At 44.9% G+C, this 20,692-nt stretch overlaps 2 protein-coding genes across 5 annotated transcripts in view; both read left to right on the top strand.

Moving 5' to 3' along the window:
- The window catches only part of nexmifb (neurite extension and migration factor b), a 42,491-nt gene extending 31,226 nt beyond the window's left edge, over positions 1-11,265 (top strand). Inside the window, exons 3-4 of one of the 2 annotated variants that reach the window (XR_003787476.3) lie at positions 3,850-9,393; positions 10,264-11,265. Coding sequence is in view for 1 of the 2 variants with exons in the window: in XM_029166104.3 (XP_029021937.1) it covers positions 3,850-8,060 (4,211 nt within the window). In the remaining variant the exon portion in view is untranslated. Of the gene's footprint in view, positions 1-3,849 lie in introns of both variants that reach the window. The other variant, XM_029166104.3, reaches the window with a different exon arrangement.
- A 2,740-nt stretch (positions 11,266-14,005) lies between these two features.
- Positions 14,006-20,500, top strand: rlim (ring finger protein, LIM domain interacting). Of its 3 annotated transcripts, none has more exons than XM_029166108.3 (4): positions 14,006-14,134; positions 15,179-15,405; positions 16,729-16,833; positions 16,918-20,500. In XM_029166108.3, exons 2-4 carry the CDS (start codon positions 15,237-15,239, stop codon positions 18,561-18,563), a joined length of 1,920 nt encoding a protein of 639 aa, XP_029021941.1. In that variant the 5' UTR covers positions 14,006-14,134; positions 15,179-15,236; the 3' UTR covers positions 18,564-20,500. The 3 variants fall into 3 exon arrangements, with proteins under 3 accessions (XP_029021941.1, XP_029021942.1, XP_029021943.1); XM_029166109.3 differs by lacking the exon at positions 14,006-14,134 and adding an exon at positions 14,194-14,836; XM_029166110.3 differs by lacking the exon at positions 14,006-14,134 and adding an exon at positions 16,325-16,382 and having other exon boundaries at positions 15,265-15,405.
- The last annotated feature ends 192 nt before the right edge of the window (positions 20,501-20,692 follow it).

The raw sequence follows: 20,692 nt of genomic DNA, 5'->3' as shown, positions 1-20,692 counted from the left end.
CATTCATTAACAAATGCACAATAGCCATTCAACGTTTTCTGTATCCAACTTGCTTCAAGTTAACCTAGGTATAGTACTGTAATAGTTCATTGTCTATATATTTCTATACACCCCTATACTGATGTTCAGCCACTACATACTGCCCCCTGTAGTCTACAGCCACCCCTTCCACTGATGCTAAGATGAGGTTTATCTCACCGTTTCAGGTCTGGTCGGGCTCATGGGGAACTGACCAGTTCCCACTGTGAGAATCGCGCGGATTATCCTCAGCAATAGCCTGTTCCTTAAGAGGCTCTGAGAAGAAAAAGGAGAGGAAAAGAGAGAGCCGGAGAGGACAGCGAATAAGAGTAGGAAAAATTGTGGTAGCGGAAAGGGTGAAAGCTCCATTGAGAAGGAATAGGGCAGCTCTCTGAGGAGGATGGCCATGAATCATGCTGCAGTTACTCACCACTTATTATGAACAAGCTGTACTGGCTGGATTGATTTCCCCCCACCATTCACAAAATGTCATATAGTAAAGATGGAGCAATAGGTAGCGAGCAGCTGCTGCGGCTGCTTACCAGCCCGGTGGGTGGACGCCCCGGGTGGCTGTGGCTGCAGAACGGCCAGCTCGGCCTTTTACCGATGTAAAAGCCTCCGCTTAGGAGCCAATAGGAGCAGGGAGAGGAGGGGAGGCAGTGAGCGGAACAGGGAGGAAGAGGGGACGGGAGTGAGGAATCATTTTAAGAAGCTGGAATAGATCTTGTCTGCTGGTTTGTCCTACATTGTACTTATCAGAAACAGATGGCCTTCATATAGAAATGCCTATATTTTCAGCTTTTGTCCTATTTATAAGTGTCTAATGGGAAAAAACTCTGGTTGCACATGCGTGTGTGTGTGTGTGTGTGTGTGTGTGTGTGTGTGTGGCATCTGACACACTAATGGATGAAGCCACAGATGCCAACTCGCCTCTCCCCTCACGTCCATGTCCCTCTGCATGAGCGTGTCTCCCCGCGGAGCCGGCTGGCACAGGGCAGATCGGGCTTACCTCGGGTCCATGAAGCCCTGACTGTCATGGCTAGGATAATAGGTGAGACTCAGAGAGCTCCGAGTGCTAACTGGTCTGGTCGAGTCTAGTTTGGCGGTTGTCAGGCTGTCTAGCATGGCTGGGCTTGGCGGGGCCCAGGATCAGAAGATCACTACCACCTGCCAGCAGCCGGGCTCCTTCCATATGTTCGGTGGTGAACGTCCATGCCAGCTTGCATGAGCCGTGTCACATCCAGCCCCCAGTTCTATTCAAGGAGCGCTTCTCCTTGAGTGTGGCGGCGTGCGAACCTTCCCTTTTTATTAGCGCTTTCTCTCAGCTTTCAAATCTGGCAGCCGTGAGCATTTTGGATGTTTATCTTGTTTACATTTGCCAGCTCGGATTCTGTAGTAACATTACGCTGTGTCATATCAGTGGATGTGATGCCGCCGCTCCCCTTTGACCTCTAATGTCAAACTTGATTTGTCAGCGGCAGTCATCGCAGTGAGGCCCTGCGTGCGTGTGTGTGTGTGTGTGTGTGTGTGTGTGTACCTGTCTCACTGACTGATCTGTGGCACATTCTGAACAGCTGAAGAGCTAATGGTCCAGCTGGAGACAGATGGCCTCTCGATAACACTATACCCCCAAGCCAATACTCACACTCTATCACTCTCCCTCTCATGCACACATGCATGCATCCATACATGCATGCACAAACACACACACACACACACACACACACACACACACACACACACACACACACACACACACACACACACACACACACACACACACACACACACACACGCGCGCGCGCGCTGCCCTCACTCCCTCTCTCCCTCGCAGACACTAGAAAATTACATGCGCACATACGCACTGGATAGGATAGATTGTTAATCCATTATAAACCCTGAGGAAACACATTTCTCAATATGAGTTTAATGTTTCACAGCAATTTTGAACAATCTTTTGGCAATATTAGGTGGAGGCCTAGGTTTCATGCGAGCACAAGGGGATAAAAGAAGTTAATTTCTCCCCTTTTTTTGTAATTTCCCCTTTTCTGCGGCTGTGCTTCTTTGTAGGACTAATGAAACAGATAAGTAATCACTTTTCATCTCTGCCTTGTCTATGGCTGCTGGAAAATGACTTAGCAGCTCTGCCACTGTTTACATATAATTTTAAATAAAGCCAAACTTATTGTGTGCTCGTCTGGACAAATAGCGTTGCAGTCCTACCGTGATCCGCTGGTCACTGCGCCTCCTGTCCACAGAGAGCGTGTGTCAGTAACATGCTTTTCCGACGAGCCGCCGCCGCCGCCGCCGCTGTAGCGTTTTTTCGGGAGCGAAGATGCATATTTCTCCTGGGATCTTCTTCATTAAGGATGACAGTAGCGCAGTTGTGTGCTCTTAGTAGGCGTTCTGGTTGCACCGGTGTGTCTGCAGGCCGCAGATCCGGAGAGACCGGCTCTCAGAAATTTCATTACCTCGTTAAGTCGCTCGCAAATCATATCCATATTCAAAGATTTACTCACCACCAGCACAGCCATGTTGAACGCTGTTTGTTAAGCATCTCCCCCTAAGCACTTATCACTGCCTTAATAATGATTAGGTGCATCCATTCTAAAATGGGGGATGCTGCTAGTTAACCTCTGCGAACACGCTCAACCCTTGTTTGTGTGTGTTTTTTACTTACGCTGTTTTTTCTGGCGTGACTGTGGAAAATATGCCCACGGCCGCGGCTCGGGATTGCAGCGAGAAGCAGGTGTAGATGATATTGGTTATACAGTCTCCAACATATGGGCCTGTCGTGTCCCATGTGTACGTACCTGCCTCCGCTGCTGTCGTCTAATTATGCAGAGCAAACAAAGCTATCTGCCTCCTGCTGCAAGCCCCGCTTCTGTGGGTTTTGATTGTTACTCATCAGATAGATGTCTTCCACTGATTTAGACATTGTCACAATCGACCTGTAGGAAGTCACCAAAACCCGCTTTCAATTTAGTCATGACTGCTATTGTTGCTGTCAATGTGTGTAATCATGTGGCATCTTTCTACGTAAGAACTGAGTCGTCTACTCAGCGACTGTATACAGATAAAAACGTAAAAGAGGGGGAGGCAGAGCTCAGTGACTGCCTTCATCTCACAGACAGTTCTTATGTTGTTAAAGGGAGACGTATAATGCTATAGTAATGTGGTTGTGCATTATTTACATAAAGTTGTGTATGTCTGAGCCAGATTTCTTTTTGTTAAGCTAATTATTAACACATTGGATTTTACTACCATCTGTCACACAATGAAAAGCTTTGTTTTTGCACAAATTCAAATCATTTTAATAACTGTTATCTCATCACACAAATAATTAATTGTATGAGTCTGTTGGTCACTAATAGCTTTGTCTGCTTCCTGTGAGCGTATGAGAAAATGTACTTCTGTTAACCAGAACAACTGCCGTTCTAACAGCTCTTTATCACTTTCACAGCAGATTTAATTTGCGAATCACCTTCCACGTGTTACGTGTTCTCAGAATTTGGCCTGAATCTCGTATGAACGTGTCAGTTCTGCCCCGCTTCAGACATAGACGTTAGAAAATCATGCGGCAATGGATGAGGAGTTGCTATTATCCAACTTGATATTGCTAATACCTTGCAAAACTGGATTATTAATGTTTAAGGCTGGCATCTCAAAATGACATTTTAAGCTCTAGGGGGTTAATTGACACTAATTGCATTTCATTAGCCTGAGACAAATGTCAGTGTACCTACAGCACAAAAACGTGTAATTTAACTTCAGATTTTCTGTTCAAAGAGTTGAAAAAAAATGAAATCTTTTCTATTTTTGTCCCTGCAGGGGTATGTGAGCAGAGTGGTGATCTGAGTCTGTGCGGGCTCATTGATGCTGCTCTCCCGCCATCCTCATCTCCTCCCACTGCAGAGACTTCACAACGGGCCAGCACAACACACCAGAGGGCCGTCCTCCCCCTGCCCCTAACCGCTGACCCCTCATTGGGCCTCACAGCAGCCCCCTGCCCTCCCTGTGATGACACTCCACCTGTAGTCCCCCACCTTCACCCGGCACTCACGTCTACGTCACTTCCTGCCCCAGCTGTGAGCTCCTGGGGCCCAACAGAGGACGCTCAGAAAGGTTCCCTCCCGCTACCTGTTGCCCTTCCTCTGCCTGCCGCAATGATGGAGCCCGGGACTGTGTCTGCACTGACAGAGGAGTGTCTTCTGCAGCCCACGCGCACCTGCCTGGGCTGCTTCATCGAGACCCGCGACGCTGCTGACCCCAGTTCCATCCAGAACCCGCCACATGACCCTAACGCCAACCCTGACGCAGTGACTGGACTAAGCGTAAGAATAGGGGACGTGAGCCGAGAGGACTTCTCTGACATCAGTAACATCAGCATCCAGTGCCTGAGCCATGCGGGGGAGGCAGTGAGTCATTATGGAGAACAGCTACTCTCTGACCAGCTACTTAGCTTCCCTCTGCCGAAAGCTCCAGGTGAGGGCAAGAGAGTGGATGTAAACAAATCAACAGAAGACTGTGATGACCCAGAGGATGATGCGACAGCTAAGAACTTATATGAAGGACTGTTACTGGACAAAGTGAGCGGGGAAGAGGTCCTGCTAGCTAACGCTGGCCAGGACTGGGGCTACTTTGAGTCATTCATCAGTGAGAGCAAAATGGAGCTGCTGGACCTTTGTTCTAAAAATGAACTGTCAGTCAACCTCTTCTCTGAGGAAGACGTGGACAATCTATTCGACGACGAGGACGACGATTCGACCCTGAGCAGTGACGTGTGTTCGCTGAAGATCCGCTACGAGTCTTTCCAGGACAACATGAGGGAAAAGACGAACGTGCTCCAGGAGGAGACACAGTTCAACTTCTTCCCCAGCGTGCTGGCCAACTGTGCCAAGAAGGAGGAGGGGGCAGCGGGTCTACGGAGGAGTTCTGAGGAGCTACAGTCCAAGACAGATGCGCTCGCTCTGGAAACGGGACAGGAAGGGAAGGCCGGGGACTGCAGCAGCGGGAGCCCCCTTCACGGCTCCCAAGGCTCGCCCATGTCCACGTCCAAAGTCAACTACCTGATGGACTTCAACTCCACCGAGGAGTCGGGCGAGTTCAGCGACGACAGCTCCTGCACTGGCTCGTCCTCGGACACGCTGCAGGAGGGCAGATTTAAAAAGAGCCACTCAAAGAGATTCCTCAGCCCCTCCAACCCCCTCAACTATGGCCTGCGATCCAAGAGAAAGGTCAGATACAGCGACGATTACCTATATGATGTTGACTCGCTTGAGAGTGAGAAGAATGCGGAGAAAAAAGAGAAAGCTCCCACTGGTCAGAAAGAGGAGGAGGATGTAGACTGGTGTCCCAAAAAGCGCCGGAAATCCTACCGAAAAGAGCCACCTGTGGTCATCAAGTACATCATCATCAACAGATTCAAAGGCGAGAGACTCATGTCAGTTAAACTGGGCAAGTTGGACCCTATGGGTGTTACTGTGAGTTTGAACGCAGACACAGTAAGCAAATATGAGACACTGGCTCCTCTGAAGCATTTCTGGCAGGAGAAGCAAAGAGAGAGACAGGAACAGCTTAAGCTGGCTGCCAGAGATAAACAACAATGCGGTTTTCATCTAAACGGACGCCATCATCGCCCTTTTAATTCCAGTCATCCCAAAAGGAAATACAAGATTGCAAACAGGCTTAAGGTTCAGAGGATTCATGCTGTGGAGCAATCAGCAACAGCACAGGGCTCCCCTCACTCTGATCAAGGCCAGGGAGGTGTCGCTAAAGAGGAGGCCACCCCTATGGCAGGGGGAATAATAGCAGCCCCAGGCCTCCCAGTCACATTAGACACAAACTCCATCACGCACATAGTCACAGCCAAGAGCCGCTCCCAGGAGAGGGAGGAGAGGGAGGGGAGGAGACTGGGAGGAAATAAAACAGTAAGGATAAGGAAATTCAAAAGCGAAGCCAGGCTGAGGAGCAAGAAAATGAAAGGGGCAGAAGGAGAGGAGGGGAGGAGCGTGACAAATGAAACGGATGCCTGTGTCGCTGCGGCACAGATTGAGGACCCTACTGCTGGGTTAGTAGAGGCAGGCATTAGCTCAAATGCAGTCAAGACCCATTTCTCTGACAATACTACAATTGCTCACACATCTGAGGAGAAATTCCCCTTTGTTTCGTCCACCTGCTCACCTGACAAGACTCCTGCTTCAGAGGAGGTGGAAACGGGCGTCCCTGTCATCCCGGGGGGCTACCTGCAGACCCTATTAGATGCTACAGACTCCTCCACTGGAGCAGCTATCTCCTATTTCCCCCAGCAGCCCTCCAGGCAGCAGTATCCTCTGGGGCTGTCCCTAGAGGAGAAACAGTTTTCCTCTCTGCAACTGGCTCAGAGCTGCGTCCTCTCGCCCCCCTCGGAGTCGGAGCTCCAGCAGTCTCCCCAGAACTGCCCGAACTTTCCCCAGATGTGGCACCCACAGCTCTGTGCGAGTCACAACCAGAGCTTTGGGCCCGAGACCCCCGAGACTCCCATCCTACCCAGCAACTTCCCGGCCGCTGTGCCCCTGAATGACAGCCTGCCTGTGTCTAACTACAGCCAGCTGAGCCCCGAGGCTGACAGGCTGCTTTATGAGAAGAGCTACCTGACTGAGGCTGGGCTGCAGCCCGGGGCAGATCTGCAAGTGTGTCAGTCTGCATGTGTGGAAGGCCAGGTGCAATACCAGAGAGGGTCCCTGTGCACAGACAATGGCAGGCTCATCAGCTATGACTCAGTGGGCTCTCTGTCAGCCTCCTCCAGCAATTACAGCTCCCTCAGCCTCAAGTCTTGTGAGAGGGAGGGTGAGGAGGAGGGCCGAGACAGTTTCTTAGCTCATTGCAGTCCTAAAGTGGTGATTCAGCAGAGTGTGGACGCCCTTACTCCACTCAGGGAGTCCTCAGACCTGCTGGATATCTCCAACTTCACCCCTGACAAATTTAGACACTCATCACTGTCAGAGCTCTCCCCCCCTGAGACCCCCAACCTGTCCCCCCAGGTGGTGGGGCGGGACATAAAGATCGCCGGTAACGTCGGAGAATACCAGGACGTGAACGATATGAATATGGACTGCAATAGGGAGGTGAAGTGGAACTGTGATGTTATGCAACAACAAGAGCACACGTCAAATGCATACACCCCAGTGGAGGACAGCCAGTTTCCACTGCACAACTTCAACAATCAGGACGTGTTGTGTTTAGATAAAAAGGAGCTGGCAGGAAGTGAATTCGATGAACAGACTGGTGAAATGTTGACTGGTGCAAAAAGCATTAAGTCAAAGAGGAAAGGAAATTGTAAACAGGCAGCTGCAGGACAGAGCCCAAAGAAGGTGAGGGCCCCCAGAGTTCCCAAGTCCGAAAAAGCCAAGACACCCAAACAGAACTCACGCTCCACCAAAAAGATAAAGGCCATGTTAGAGGGGAAGGCCGCGAAGAACCAGGCAGGTGCTTGTGGCACCGGTCTGACTGACAGCAGCAGCGCTGGGGACTGGACCGGCACCGGCTGGTCAGAGAGCAACAGTCTGGTCGGAGACGACCAGAGAGAGTTCGAGGAGCCCTCAAACATTCTGTCCAACATTGTCTCCGGCATGGCTGAGGTCCAACGGTTCATGATGGCCTCCATTGAGCCGCTGTGGAATCCCATGTCGGACGCCTGCATGCCCTCGGAGGCCAACAGCCTCAACCTAAAGACCCTCAAAATCCTGGCAGGCACGGAGGCCGACCTGAAGAAGAAGGGCGCGGCGCTAACGGGGGCTGGGCGGGGCAGGAAGGCGGGGGGCAAGGGGGGCAAGAACCAGGCCAAATTCAACCCATCGCACCCCCTGTTCCCTCAACTGGCCCTGGGCTGTAACATGTTCGATAAACCCAGCTTTATTAACCCCGGGCCTGCGCACAAAAAGCTGTACCGCCACAAGACCAGTGCAAAGTTCCCTCGGATTGAGACACTGAAGGGGAAGCGAGCGGAGAGAGACCCAAATAAGGACATAGCACTGATGAGCTCTTTTGAGAAACTGAGGTAATATTTTGTTATCGGCTGCTGTTGCACCCCTTCTCACTCCCCCCCACTACCTGCTCAGCCCTCCCTCCCAAGCATACCTACACTGACGCTATGCCAGAGCTGCATGAGTACTACGTTCCCCCTGACTACTCCCACTTCCTTTTAACCCCCTCCCCCCCGAAGAGGAAATTAATATCTGCATGACAAACTTCTTGTACTTTGCAAACTACCTATCGAGTGATTGTGTCAAGCTTGATTGAGATTTGAAACGACCATGGCTGCATTTTTCTTGCTTTCGTTGTTTCTGCTTTGTTTGTTCTTCTTCTTCTAGTCGTTTTTAATTTTTTTTAATTTCTGTCTGAAAAAAAGAATAAGCCTTGAAAACAGTTCTGTCGCCTTTTTGAGGAACTTTGTTTTTGTATTTTTCTCAGCAGAACTTGCTCCCCTGAATTATGTATTTATTCCCCCTTTTCCCTAAAGATGTAGCTATACAGTATACACAAATGCATTGAGTGACATCTACGCACCCTCCTCCTCATCTGTTTTTGTATGCAGAATATGGATGTCCTGTTGTTGCTGTCCTTCATACACTGCCTGGCTCATTTCAAGAGGGACACCTACAATTAATGAGCCCGATTTAAGCCCAAGACATCTTGAAAACACAAGATGGGACCATTTTGTATTGATGACATATCAGACGTTGTCTTTCCCCCCCCCCCCCTCCCCCCACCCATCCCCTCAAAGTTGGAATGACTCCTTGTTTCTTTTGTCAAGTTTTTCTTTGTTCTTCTGGAGTTTAGAGGAACTGGTTAATCTAAATTTACATTTTTACGCCTTGCAATTCATAAAAGCTCCACCCTCAGAGTATTTTTGTCAATGTTGTTGTACAGGGACATGCAATATTTGCAAAAAAGATAATTATAATCTTAAAATCAATGTGCCAAAAGTAACAATGCTGTGTAAATGACCTCTTATATATGTGTGAATATTGGCTGTTCCTCTTTTCTATCCATTGGAATATTGGCTGCTCGGGTTGGAGGCTCCTTACAGAGACTTGCCACTACAGGAATTCTTTATTTGGGACTTTTCTCTCTTCTCTGATGAAAGGCACCAACAGCTGGCAGTGGTACACCACCACTCACTAAACCAAATCAGAAAGACTCTGAATTCTCCTCGTTTTCCCCACTTTGTTTGCCAAATTCAATTTACCTCAACATCGCCTGGCACCGAGAAGCAACAAAAGAGAGGCGAAGGGGAGATCTGCTGTGAAGGCTACTGTAGAGGAAGAAGATGAAAAAAGAGATGTTCAAATGAGCTTCTCTGGACCAAGGAGAGTGTAGTGCAGATGTTTGAGGGTAAGCAAGGAAATTACTTGTTAGTTGGGGCTGTGCCTCACTGAATGGCTGTTTTGTACTGGAAATCTGAGGCAGTTTATTACTCATAGAGGTTGTGATGCACGCATCGGTTGTGCATGAACATTACATTTTTGCAGTTAGATTTCAGGCAAACGTGAAAGCAGTTTTCAGTACAAACAGAATCAGTAATCTTGTAAATGAAAGAAAGCGTGTATCACATTCCCTCCACATGGGAACCTTACTTCACTCTTACCTATATGTCTTTCTTTTTTCCAACATCCTCATATTTTATGATTTTCCTCATGATGTCAGATTTCTTGTTTTGTTTTTAGACACGTTCTTCTATATACTGCCTTTAATTGTCAACTCGGTTTTAATGGGTCAATACTTTGGCGAAAAATCAAGGCCAATAAATGCACAAATTGAATAAAAATGCATTAGAGCTGTCTGTTCCAGTGTATTCCCAGGTCATTTATATTAATTACTTTGGCTCAGTCACTGCCTCACTGCCCTGAACTAAATCCACCTTAATAAGGATTGTACAATCATGTTTAATCTGTTATAAAACCACTGTATACAAAACCGAGAAATGCCGAGGCCCTTCAGCTGATTACAACACACCGTATACTCAAACAATAGCACTATGTTTTGCGTCGCTTTCATTCTTAAGTATAGGAGTAATTATGAGACTGGCTGGTGATGTGTGGACAAACTGAAGCTTGATTTAAAAACAGGCCTCGCTGGATATGCTAATTCTGACGCACAGGTGATAGTAATTGATTGCTTGCATAAGGCAAGAATCATAATCAATCTCTCTCTGTCTCCCTTTTTCTCTCCTCTCTGCCATGATCCTTTGTTTCTTTTCTCCAGTGTATCAGGGTTAGGACCAAGACAAGCTGCTGATGGGAAGCTCCACATGGGCTGTAAGCCCATTTAGTCTGCCTTCTCTCATTTCTGCCTATTGTCAAATTGAATGTACTTCTCTGAGTTCATATTCTTTTTCTGTTTTTTAATTCTTTATGTTTCTCAAATGTGCCACTGTTGAGCTGCCTCATGTTAATGGTGCTAAGAAAGCCGACAATTTCTTTTCTTTTCTTTTCTTTTCTTTACTTTCTTTTTCTTTACATTTGTTTTCCCAGAGTTAACAAAAAAGAAATGCAAACTAGATTAGGTACCTAACCCTCTTTATGAATGTATATTATAATGTTATGTTATGTTATTTGATGTATTCACTTCATGATTCTTTGACATTGATTGGAATTACTTTTGCTCTTTTCATTAAAAGATTACCGAGCTTTATATATACTGTCTAGAGTTGTTACCAGAAGGAATCTTAATGAACTCTTGACACTACAAAATCTTGTATATTTTTTGTGTGCCAATTTGTAACATATTTTGTAAGTGTATATTTTTCTTAGAAAGTGCTGTGAAGTATTTGTGTGTGTGAGTAACCTTTTATGCGCCTCTATGGGCAGTGGAAAGGATATACAACGACAAGTTTCTGGTTTTAAAAACCAAAATATGAAAGTATCAACAGGAAACTAGAAATATTTACATTTTGTTGGGAGTTTTGTAATAAGACCATGATCTTGTTGTGAGAGTGTTGTGTTACTGTGCAAAACACAAATAAGCAAAGAAAAAAAATGAAAACTTGGAAAAAAATATAATTTGTGAACAATTTGCTGTTTTATAGATTTTCATGTAAATTATTTGAGTATTATTTTGTTTTTTGTTTTTGTTGTAACTGTTGCAAAGGTTTTAAATATTTGTGATCAAGCCTGTATGGTGATAATGTAATATTGGTAACTTGCTGAGTTTTGTAATAATGTTTATGGAGTAAATATACAAATTAAAATAAGATTTTGAATGCTGCTTTCTGAAGAGAGTTGGGTTGTGTTTTTTCCCACCCACCCGGTTAGTAAATTACACCATTTGAAGAACTGTACACATATTGTTATTCTTATTGTTTGAGTCTTTGTTAAGCCAACATTCCCTTAGCATAGTGGTATTACTGCAACTAAAATAATAGGGGATAATAATATGTTATATTCATATTTGTTCCTGTGTGTAAGTGTAAATAGAACCTTAATTCCTATTGGCGTGTCCCCATTTGTTATATTGGAAGATCCTTAGATGAAAGGCATTTTAATTTCTGCACAAGTCTGGCTTGGCTCATGTTATTTTAATGTCATATCTAATTAGCACTCAGGGTCAGGCATTGCTAGAGTGACTGCTCATCCATAACTCTGAGCTGGGCTGCTGTGGTCCACACTGCAACTCATTCTGGCATGCTTAATTGGAGCTGGAGATACTGTCTCAGACCATAAACAGATCCTGTGATGTATGCCTCTAAAATTGTCAGGTGGTATTAGCATTGTTTTTGTTCTTTAGTCACCCATAGCCGAAAAGGGGGCCGTCAAATTACAAGCTGCATGGTCTACTGCAATGCACCAGGTACACCTGTGGTTATTAAATGAGATGCTAGTTGTTTAGTTTAGCTGAATAGACAACCATGCGTGTCGCTCTTATTAGGATGTGTATGTGAATTTGTGTTTCTATAATTATCAGGACAACTAGCATAGCATTTTAACAGGAGGACTATGGCTTTATCCACTATATTTTGCAATGTACCATGCATTTCACACAGTTTTGCTAGATGGCATGTCCCTAAAATACACATACACGTGTGTAGTACATGGTTATGTGTTAAGCTAGGCTGCTAGAAGATGCATATTTTACCCATAAATTCTATTAATGCAATTTTCCTGAACTAATGCGTAGCTACTGCTGAAGGATCACATCCTGTTATGGGCATGCTAATGTATCAACACTGTCCCACTCCCCACCAGGGCCTGCTTTAAGCCTGTGGTGTTTCCTTCTCTAAATAAATATATTTTTCTCTGTCAGTTTCTATTACTAAGGGTAATAGTGCGGGCACGGTATCACCTGACATGTTGCATGGCTTGATGCACATCCTATTTCTGTTGCACTGTTGCAGCATATACTGCTGTCAATTTTATGAATACCTAAAGACACAGAACATGATGGGTCAGTGTTGCAGTTACAGTACAGTTCTGTATGTAGTCATGAAAGAATAATTAAAAAGGAAAAAAATGGACACAATTGTAGGTTATGATTAAGGGTTATTGTACCACAACCACAAAAATGCCAATTACTGCACTAGCAGTGGTAGTGTAACTGTAGATGTGCAAGGCTACTAGGATATAAAGCATAAGTATGAATACTGTGTATAGCTGCACCTCTTCTGACTACAAAAGAATAGCTTCCTTAAATAATGCTAAAAATAATCAAATATGGGAGTTAATGTGCTTTTTTCATTACCATTTGACAACATTTCCTTCATTTTTTGTTGTCACAAGAGGGAACAAAGATGGAGTCAGGCCACATATAATTTCTTGATTGTGCTATGCAAACCTAGCCATTAAAGCTGATTCTGATTCTAATTTTGACTTCAACACTGATCACTTGTGATTTATTGTCTTTAATAAGTGATGAGCATCAAGGGTGGACATCGAGGGTTCAAAATTAAAATATATTTATGATGACACTGACTGATACTGTAACTGTACAAGTGATTCTTGAGGATAAAGGCATTCTATGTATTTGTATTTGATATTCAAATCGAACACTATGAATCGTTTTCTTAAAATTTGGAATTATGTCAAAATTCTCCAAATGGCCTAATCGTGTTGGCAGTTGAAGCACACTTTACATATCTCACTGCTCCAGGCTGCATTCTGCAGGAGCGTTTCCACCCGCATCGTGACGCTACAGGGGGTTATTCTAAACAAATCCTCTGTTGGTCCTCAGACGCGACTTATACAGAACGGCATTTAAATGTACAGCCGCATCGTGACGCGGCAGCTGAAAAGGGGCGCACCGTCCGGAGCGAACGTGCCTTTTGCAGTAGCGCTGTCCTGCGGCCCTGGGTTAAGTCTCCCACACGGCACCGATAGCTGCGTGAAATGTACCCTGCGTCGTCATGAATGCGCCTCCTTCACTGCGATTGGCCGACGAACACCGTTTATAGCAAATGTTGGTGCCGACCTTATATGTGGACGCGAGCTCGGGGAGAAAAATCGGATTGTCCTTAAATAAAGAAAATGGATTCCCGACGCTACACTTCGCCTAACCGAGACTATTGAAGGCTGTTAATGACGACGAGCTGCCAGCACATTCGCAGTTTCTTCTCCATTCCACCTTAAAAGTGGCGTGACGCCTTTAGAGGCCGTTGTTCAGTCATTTCTTCCCAAGATAAACTTGCAAAAACACAAACAAAACAGTAAAGGCATTTAAATAAATGCTGGGTTGATTCAAGCTATAGCACAGTCATAAATTCTGATTTATGACTGATTATGCTTTGTTGCTGTGCTCAGGTCTCAATAGACACAAGAATGTGACAACACACTTTCTCGTAATATCAGAGGCTTAGTTTAGAAATAAATAGGAACAAACGCTATAATTATAATAATTTTAATAGACAGTTATTACAATTCCTGATTGTAAATTATTTACGTATCAAGTAAGAAAGAGGTTTAGATGAATTCACTCGCTTGTTTGTTTTTCCCTTTCTAACTTAAAAAAATAAATAACTGAACAACGCCATCTACAGGCATTATGCTACTTTTAAGGTGAACCGGAAAATCTCAATAAGAAGCCAGGTTGAGGCTGCGCCGTAACTGGGTAGTAAGATTATAGTGCTGCTAACAACACCGACGAGGTACTGTATCCGTGAGCTGATGCCGTGTAACTCGATGTGTTTTGATCACATATATTTGAAGGAGCTATGAAATTGTGGCTCGTTTCCTTTGGTTAGCTTGATGAACGTCATTGGTTGACGTCGTTTGCATGGTTAGCTTGCGGCAATGCTAACTGTAGTGTCATTGTATGCTAATAAAACAGTTTTTTTTTAAATATTAAGGATATATATACAATTTGGAACGTGAGTGCCCGTATCCCAAAGAAACGTTTAACGCTACGTCAAGTTATTGTAGCGTTTAACAGGGCACAGTAACGACCAAGTTGCTGGCTAAGTTAGCGTTAGCCAAGGCTATGTATGCCGTTGTTTGTGAACGTAGTTAGCCTGCCTGTTAGTTAGCTTCCACGTTAACTACCATTAGCGTTCGGCAAACTCAAAACCAGGCTTGTTTGGTCATGTGAGAAGCTCGTTGTGAGCAGACAATACAAAGGGTGTCACGCTCGTCGTATAACAATGCTCAGCGTGTGCCACTCTTCTTATTTAAAATATAGTTGGTACTAATTTAAAGACATTAGTTAAAGTTGACATGCTAGCCATCGTATTCACTGCTAGCTGGCTAAAACACGGCAAGCTAGATGATGCCATTTTGTTTTTATGTCAACTTTGACCATCCCAGCCTTACATCTTCGAAATACACAAGGCATGAAGTTATTCACATAGAAGGTAGTTATTCGTCGTTTTCGAAGGTGTCCACGTAAATACGTTGTGGTTTGAGCTGAACCAAGTGCCCCTTCCAGCGTTGTACTTCAATTATTCCAGTTTGCTTTGTAACCACTGAACTTGAACCATGCTAACATTAGCTACCGGTAGCTAACGTTAATGGTATGTCGCGTCGCGTTGTGATGCTGTGACATTTTCAAACGATGGCAGCTGTGTTCACTTGGTTATTTGATCACATTACGGGAATCACCAAAGACGACACGACTCCTCCGCGTGCCGTTTGATGATGAATCCATTTTATGACCTCTGCGTGCGGATCCTCATCACTGTGTGTTTTTAACGCAGCTCCTGGTTCTTGCTGAACATTGGACAACATTCCTCGACGTCCCTTCCTCTTGATTCAATGGAAGGGTCTGACAGCTCGGAGCAGGGTGGTAATGACCAGCCGGAGTCACAGCGCAGGAGACAGCTGGACCGCTTGGACAGGGAGGAGGCCTTCTACCAGTTTGTCAACAATCTCAGTGATGAGGACTATCGCCTCATGAGAGACAACAATCTTCTGGGCACCCCAGGTAATAATCAATTAATTACACTTGCCTGTGGAAATGTCAATTATTTCTATTATTTTACATATTCACAGTTTTTCTTATAAGATGAGCAGGGCTGAGTAGTATTGAAGTTGTATAACATTACGCGGATGTGTCATAAGGAGCTCCAGCAGCGTATATTCCCAAACCTGCCTGTTTGATGGTTGGTTTCACCTCCAGGTTCTTTAGGTCTGCTGTGGACAGGGTATAAGGAATAAATCTGAGTTTTCATTTTAATTGCTGTCTTTTTTTGTATGCTTATCTCAATAATATAATAATAATAAAACTTCAGTATCTCTGGTAAACATTGCCTATATATATGTTTACATAAACATGAATAAGCCACTATATTATTCTTGGATTAATGAGTGGCTTACTCAGAACGTTTGTGAGGAGTGTGTCAGTAAGTAACATGGAGTACCTTCTGCTCAAGTCATTATCTGAGCCAATAAGTATGTTAAAGTGCTTCATCAAAAGAAGCAGACATTCCGAATGGGCACTTTAAGTCAGTAAAAATAAACATCTTTTGTTACATCGGTGTGTTATCACGCCACAATAAACTAAACTTTTACCGGCGCGAGTACAGCAAAGGAGTGTTTCCATAGCATAGGTTTCCATTACAATTCTTAAATATAATTTTATTGTTCCTTTTACAAGCTATTGATAAAAGTAGTTATGTCTTATTCATGTTGTCGTGCAAGCAAGAAATTGTGGTAACAGTTGAGCTTAGGCTTCCTCCAGTTTGTAGGGGTTTGTGTACTTCGTAAGTAAGACTGAAGGCACCCAATCCGTTTCTGTGGCAGGACAGTGGGAGGGTGATATATAAATTTGGATTTGTCAGTGCTTGAAAGGCAACAGCTTACAAACTACCATAGACTCTTGGTTCTCTTCTGTCCCATTACAGTGGGAGGGGATATGTAAGTTTGCAAGCAGAGGCACAGAATGGTGAATGGCATGCTGTGGTAAGTCTGTAGTTTTGTCCTGTCGCCAAACCAAAGAAACGTGAGGGCCAGTTCGAAAATTAAACACCAGTTTTCTACACTATAGCACAAGATGTTTTTTTATTTGTTTTTATCAGTCAGATGTTTTGCTGGAAAAAAAACTCTCCCCTTTGGTTTCTAGGCATGGGCAGTTACATTTTCAAGTTTCTTAGCTACCTGCAAGAAATATTGCTGCAATGTTTCTATCTCGGCATATGTTGGTGCTGAGACTAGAGAAGTGGATATGAATAAAATGTTCCTAAAAGGACTGCGCGGATTGTTAGACATGAGTTTCACTTGTTTTTCTTTTGTAATGTTTTTTGCTCAGGAGAGGTAACAGAGGATGAGCTGTTCAACAGACTTCAGCAAATCAAAGATGGTCCAGAACAGCAGAATAACACTCCTAATGTTGAAAGTCGAGAAGAGCCTGTCGGTGGGTTTGACCTTCTTTGTCAATGTGGTTAACTGTAAAGTGAAGAGATAGTTTGTCACTTGTTAACTCTGCTTATTTTTTTAGAACAACCACAAAGCTCTCAGGATCCTGCCAGCGGGGATAGTTTGCTAGACTGGCTGCACACAGTGAGGCGCACCGGCAACACAACCAGAACTGGCCATCGTGGAAACCAATCGTGGCGTGCAGTAAGCCAGACCAACCCAAACAGTGGTGACTTTCGCTTCAGCCTGGAAATAAGTATGAACCGGAACCTGGCTGAACAGCAGGCAGCTGCTGAAGGAGAGCCAGAGTCTCAAGAGCAGACTTCAGAGGCTCAAGTTGTGGAGCCAAATGCTGAACCCCAGGTCCCCATGGAGACAGAAGTGGTGGAGGAACCAGTTGTAGAAGAGTTGGCTGTCATAGTGGAACCAGAGGCTGAACTTGAAGAGGTTGTTTCACAAGAGATTTTTGAAGAACCTCCCAGCTCCCCTCCTGCCATGCCAGTACAACCTCCACTCCCTTCATCTGCACGCAGAGGACAGCGGAGACCCTGCAGCCGCAGTCCAGAACCACGAAGAACCAGGGCTCGTACAGCCAGGAGCCGTTCGCCTCTCAACATGGATCAGCTGGACGATGGCTTCAATCCACGTCAAGCTCATAGCTCTCAAGGTCCCAGCCCCGCCACGAATACCCCTGTGCCTCAGGTGGAGGGCAGTTCTCGGACTCGACAACACATTTTGTCCAGGCAGAGCACTGCTGAAAGTGATGCTCAGCCGTCTAGAGCTGGTGCAGAGCCAGTCCCAGAGCCGCAAAACATCACATCTCAGGAAGCAGAAGCTACAGGAGGCGAAGGAGGCGCGGCGGGGCGGCGCCCCCCAACTATCATGCTAGATCTACAGGTGCGGCGTGTTCGTCCAGGTGAATACCGGCAGAGGGATAGCATTGCCAATCGTACGCGCTCACGGTCCCAGAACTCAAACAACACATTTCTTTATGAGAGTGAGCGCGGTGGGTTTCATAGGACTTTCTCACGATCTGAGCGAGCTGGCGTGAGGACGTACGTCAGTACTATTCGAATTCCTATCCGAAGAATCTCTGATCCAGGTTTAGGAGAGGTGACCTCAATGGCTGTTCAGTCTATGATTAGGCAGATAATGACTGGTTTTGGTGACTTCATGGACTCAGACTCAGATTCTTCAGATTCAAATCGTGGCGCCAGCACGCCTGTGGATCTGGCTGAAGCTCTTAACAGCCAGGCTGCTGCTGCTCCTGCTGCTGCTGCTGCAGATGTTGATGAACCGCCTGTGGCTGCTGGAGTTAGAGCAAGGACAGCTGAGCCTGATGTGGATGAGACCATTCCCATTGGTCCACCTGGCTCTGGTGGCAGGTCTAGACCTAGACCGCCTATCAGTTTAGATGATACCAGCTCACTGCCTTTACTGCGGCTTGCCCACTTCTTCCTCCTAAATGACGAAGATGACGACCAGCCCCAGGGACTGACTAAAGAGCAGATTGACAACCTTTCCATGCGCAACTTTGGTGAGAGTGATGCACTGAAGACTTGCAGTGTCTGCATAACGGAGTATGCAGAAGGTAACAAACTACGGAAGCTGCCCTGCTCACATGAGTACCACGTGCACTGCATTGATCGCTGGCTGTCCGAGAACTCCACCTGCCCCATCTGCCGCAGGGCTGTCTTGGTATCGGCTAACCGAGAGAGTGTGGTGTAGCTCAAAACAGACTGCAGGCCTTTTGTCTCAACCGAAGTAATCTAATATCCCAAGTCCATGAAAGACTTTGAGGTGTCTCACTGTTGAAATGTACTTCTTTTGTACCATTTGTGAGTTTGGTCATAATGCAGTCACAGGTTTGATTTGGGATGCTCCATACAGTAACACTGGGACACATTCAGCCTCTAGGAAGACTTTTGCTAACACAGTCCAAAGTTAGACACTCAGCAATGCATGCAGATTGAACTGACGGGCAAAGACAAAGGAGTTTTTTTTTAAATGTAGAAATCCACAGGCACAAACAAACCTGAAATGTCTCATAGAGAAACCCCTGGTTCTTAAGGCTGCAGCTTGCAGGTAGTTCAGGCAAATGTGCCATTTTGTATTAGTCCCTAAAATGGCGCCTTGTATACCAGTTACCCCTCATGAAAGTAATTGCTGTAAATAAGCTTGTAAAAATTTTGAATCATACTTTGTATCATGGGATTTGTTTTGGAGTGTACATGAAAGTTTGGCGTTTGCTGGCTGCAGTTACTCTTAGTCTCCCTAAAGTTGGTGTTACTCACATAGTGTACACAGCAGAAGTAACGAGAGACGGTGATGTCCGAAGGACGTGGGACATGAATTGGTTTGTCATTTACTGTGGCTCTACCTATTGTGTTCACCTGAAAGGAAGGAACTGCTCTGCTGGACTGGCATACACACGGATTCTTAGTGTGCTGAATTATTTAAAACAGTGAATTTTGTACAGACTTAAGGATAAGAAGAACTCAATGAAGTTACTTTTGACAAGTGCAAGGTTATTTTGAAATGATACAGCCTCATGTTAATCATTAATAAATTATCAGAAATTTGGAATGTCTCAATATTGATAGTGGTTTTTGAGTTGATGTGATTTCTACTTGAAGAACATTATATTAGCAGGCAATACAGTTCACATAGTTGCTTTGGCTGTTTCCCCCACGTTAAAGGACTAATTGTTTTCTTAAGTACAATAGTTTTGTAATGCAATAGATAAACTGCTGAACTCGTTCTGTTTTTTTTCCTCAACGTATAATGGATCATCTGTTTTGACAGGAGAAAGTCTTTATACATGGATAGAAATGACCAGAGCTTGACCTGGAATGAAACGTAAACCAGGTGTTCTCCACTCATGCCAGAAAAGGTCTCTTTACTACTTACTCTTTACAGTTAACTTGAATGCACTCTTTGCGTTAACAACTTGTTTCATTAACCCGACGGTCCAAATGTCAGACATTTACCAAGCCATTAGTTCTGGAAGCAAATGGACGCTCTGTCTTAGGGACACTCCAGTGGAGGATCCAGATGCTCAGTCAATCTGCCCTGCTGTCTCAAGAACCTGCTTTATATCAGTGTACAATATGTGAAGCTAGGGAAATGCAAACCATGGTATTAATGTATGTTATTGTTAAAAAGTCTTGTTATTGCATAAATCTTAAATGAAGACTTACTGCATTTTAAAATGTTTAAATAAAAGCTAATTTTATTTAGAGGTTCTGTAGGGTTTTTATAGCACTGTGGACGAACAGGATCATTGGCTGAAGGATGGAACGGCATCACTATCAGTGCCCCTCCTGTCATGTTTCTTGTTTCACTGTTTAATGTCTCTGCCACAATTATAACTTCCCTCCGTGGGATGGGGTTCGAACGGAAGACGTTGTCGTTGTGGAATAACCTACAAATGTAAATGAAATGTATGTTCCCTCTCGGGCCATGTTTTCACGTTTGGCCTTGTTCTGTGACGCACCCAGTGCAGTATGTTAACTGGGTGTTCAATGAAAGCAAGCCCTGAATTAAACAAGTTGTTATGCTACAAGATGCACTGCAGTCTGTACGCTCACTATGCTATTGGCTTATTTTACGTTGCACTCCAAGGACATAAAAACTTGCATATTAAACCTTGTAAATATACTCACCACCGCCATTGCTCTTTGGTTCATTGATGTTTTGTAGCGCAAATAATGGATTTAAAGAAAACCTCAAGCTGATTTGTGCACAATTGAGTTGCTGAAACAAGGGTTGTTTCCTTCTCACTAGTGATGGAGTGTGATAAAATACAAATACAAGAATAACTGCCAGGTCTCATAGCAGAATATTATTTAGCCGTT

This window comes from Betta splendens, chromosome 10, assembly GCF_900634795.4.
Source record: "Betta splendens chromosome 10, fBetSpl5.4, whole genome shotgun sequence".
NCBI lineage: Eukaryota > Metazoa > Chordata > Actinopteri > Anabantiformes > Osphronemidae > Betta > Betta splendens.
The sequence above is the reverse complement of the archived record's forward strand: the minus strand, read 5'-3'. Positions and strand labels throughout refer to the sequence as shown.

Bases quoted from the DNA above. Each gene is read 5' to 3' on its own strand.
- rlim (XM_029166108.3), top strand. From the start codon at position 15,237: ATGGAAGGGTCTGACAGCTCGGAGCAGGGTGGTAATGACCAGCCGGAG. The intron at 15,406-16,728 runs GTAATAATCAAT...TTTTTTGCTCAG, and splicing joins CAATCTTCTGGGCACCCCAG to GAGAGGTAACAGAGGATGAG. The intron at 16,834-16,917 runs GTGGGTTTGACC...TTATTTTTTTAG, and splicing joins AAGTCGAGAAGAGCCTGTCG to AACAACCACAAAGCTCTCAG.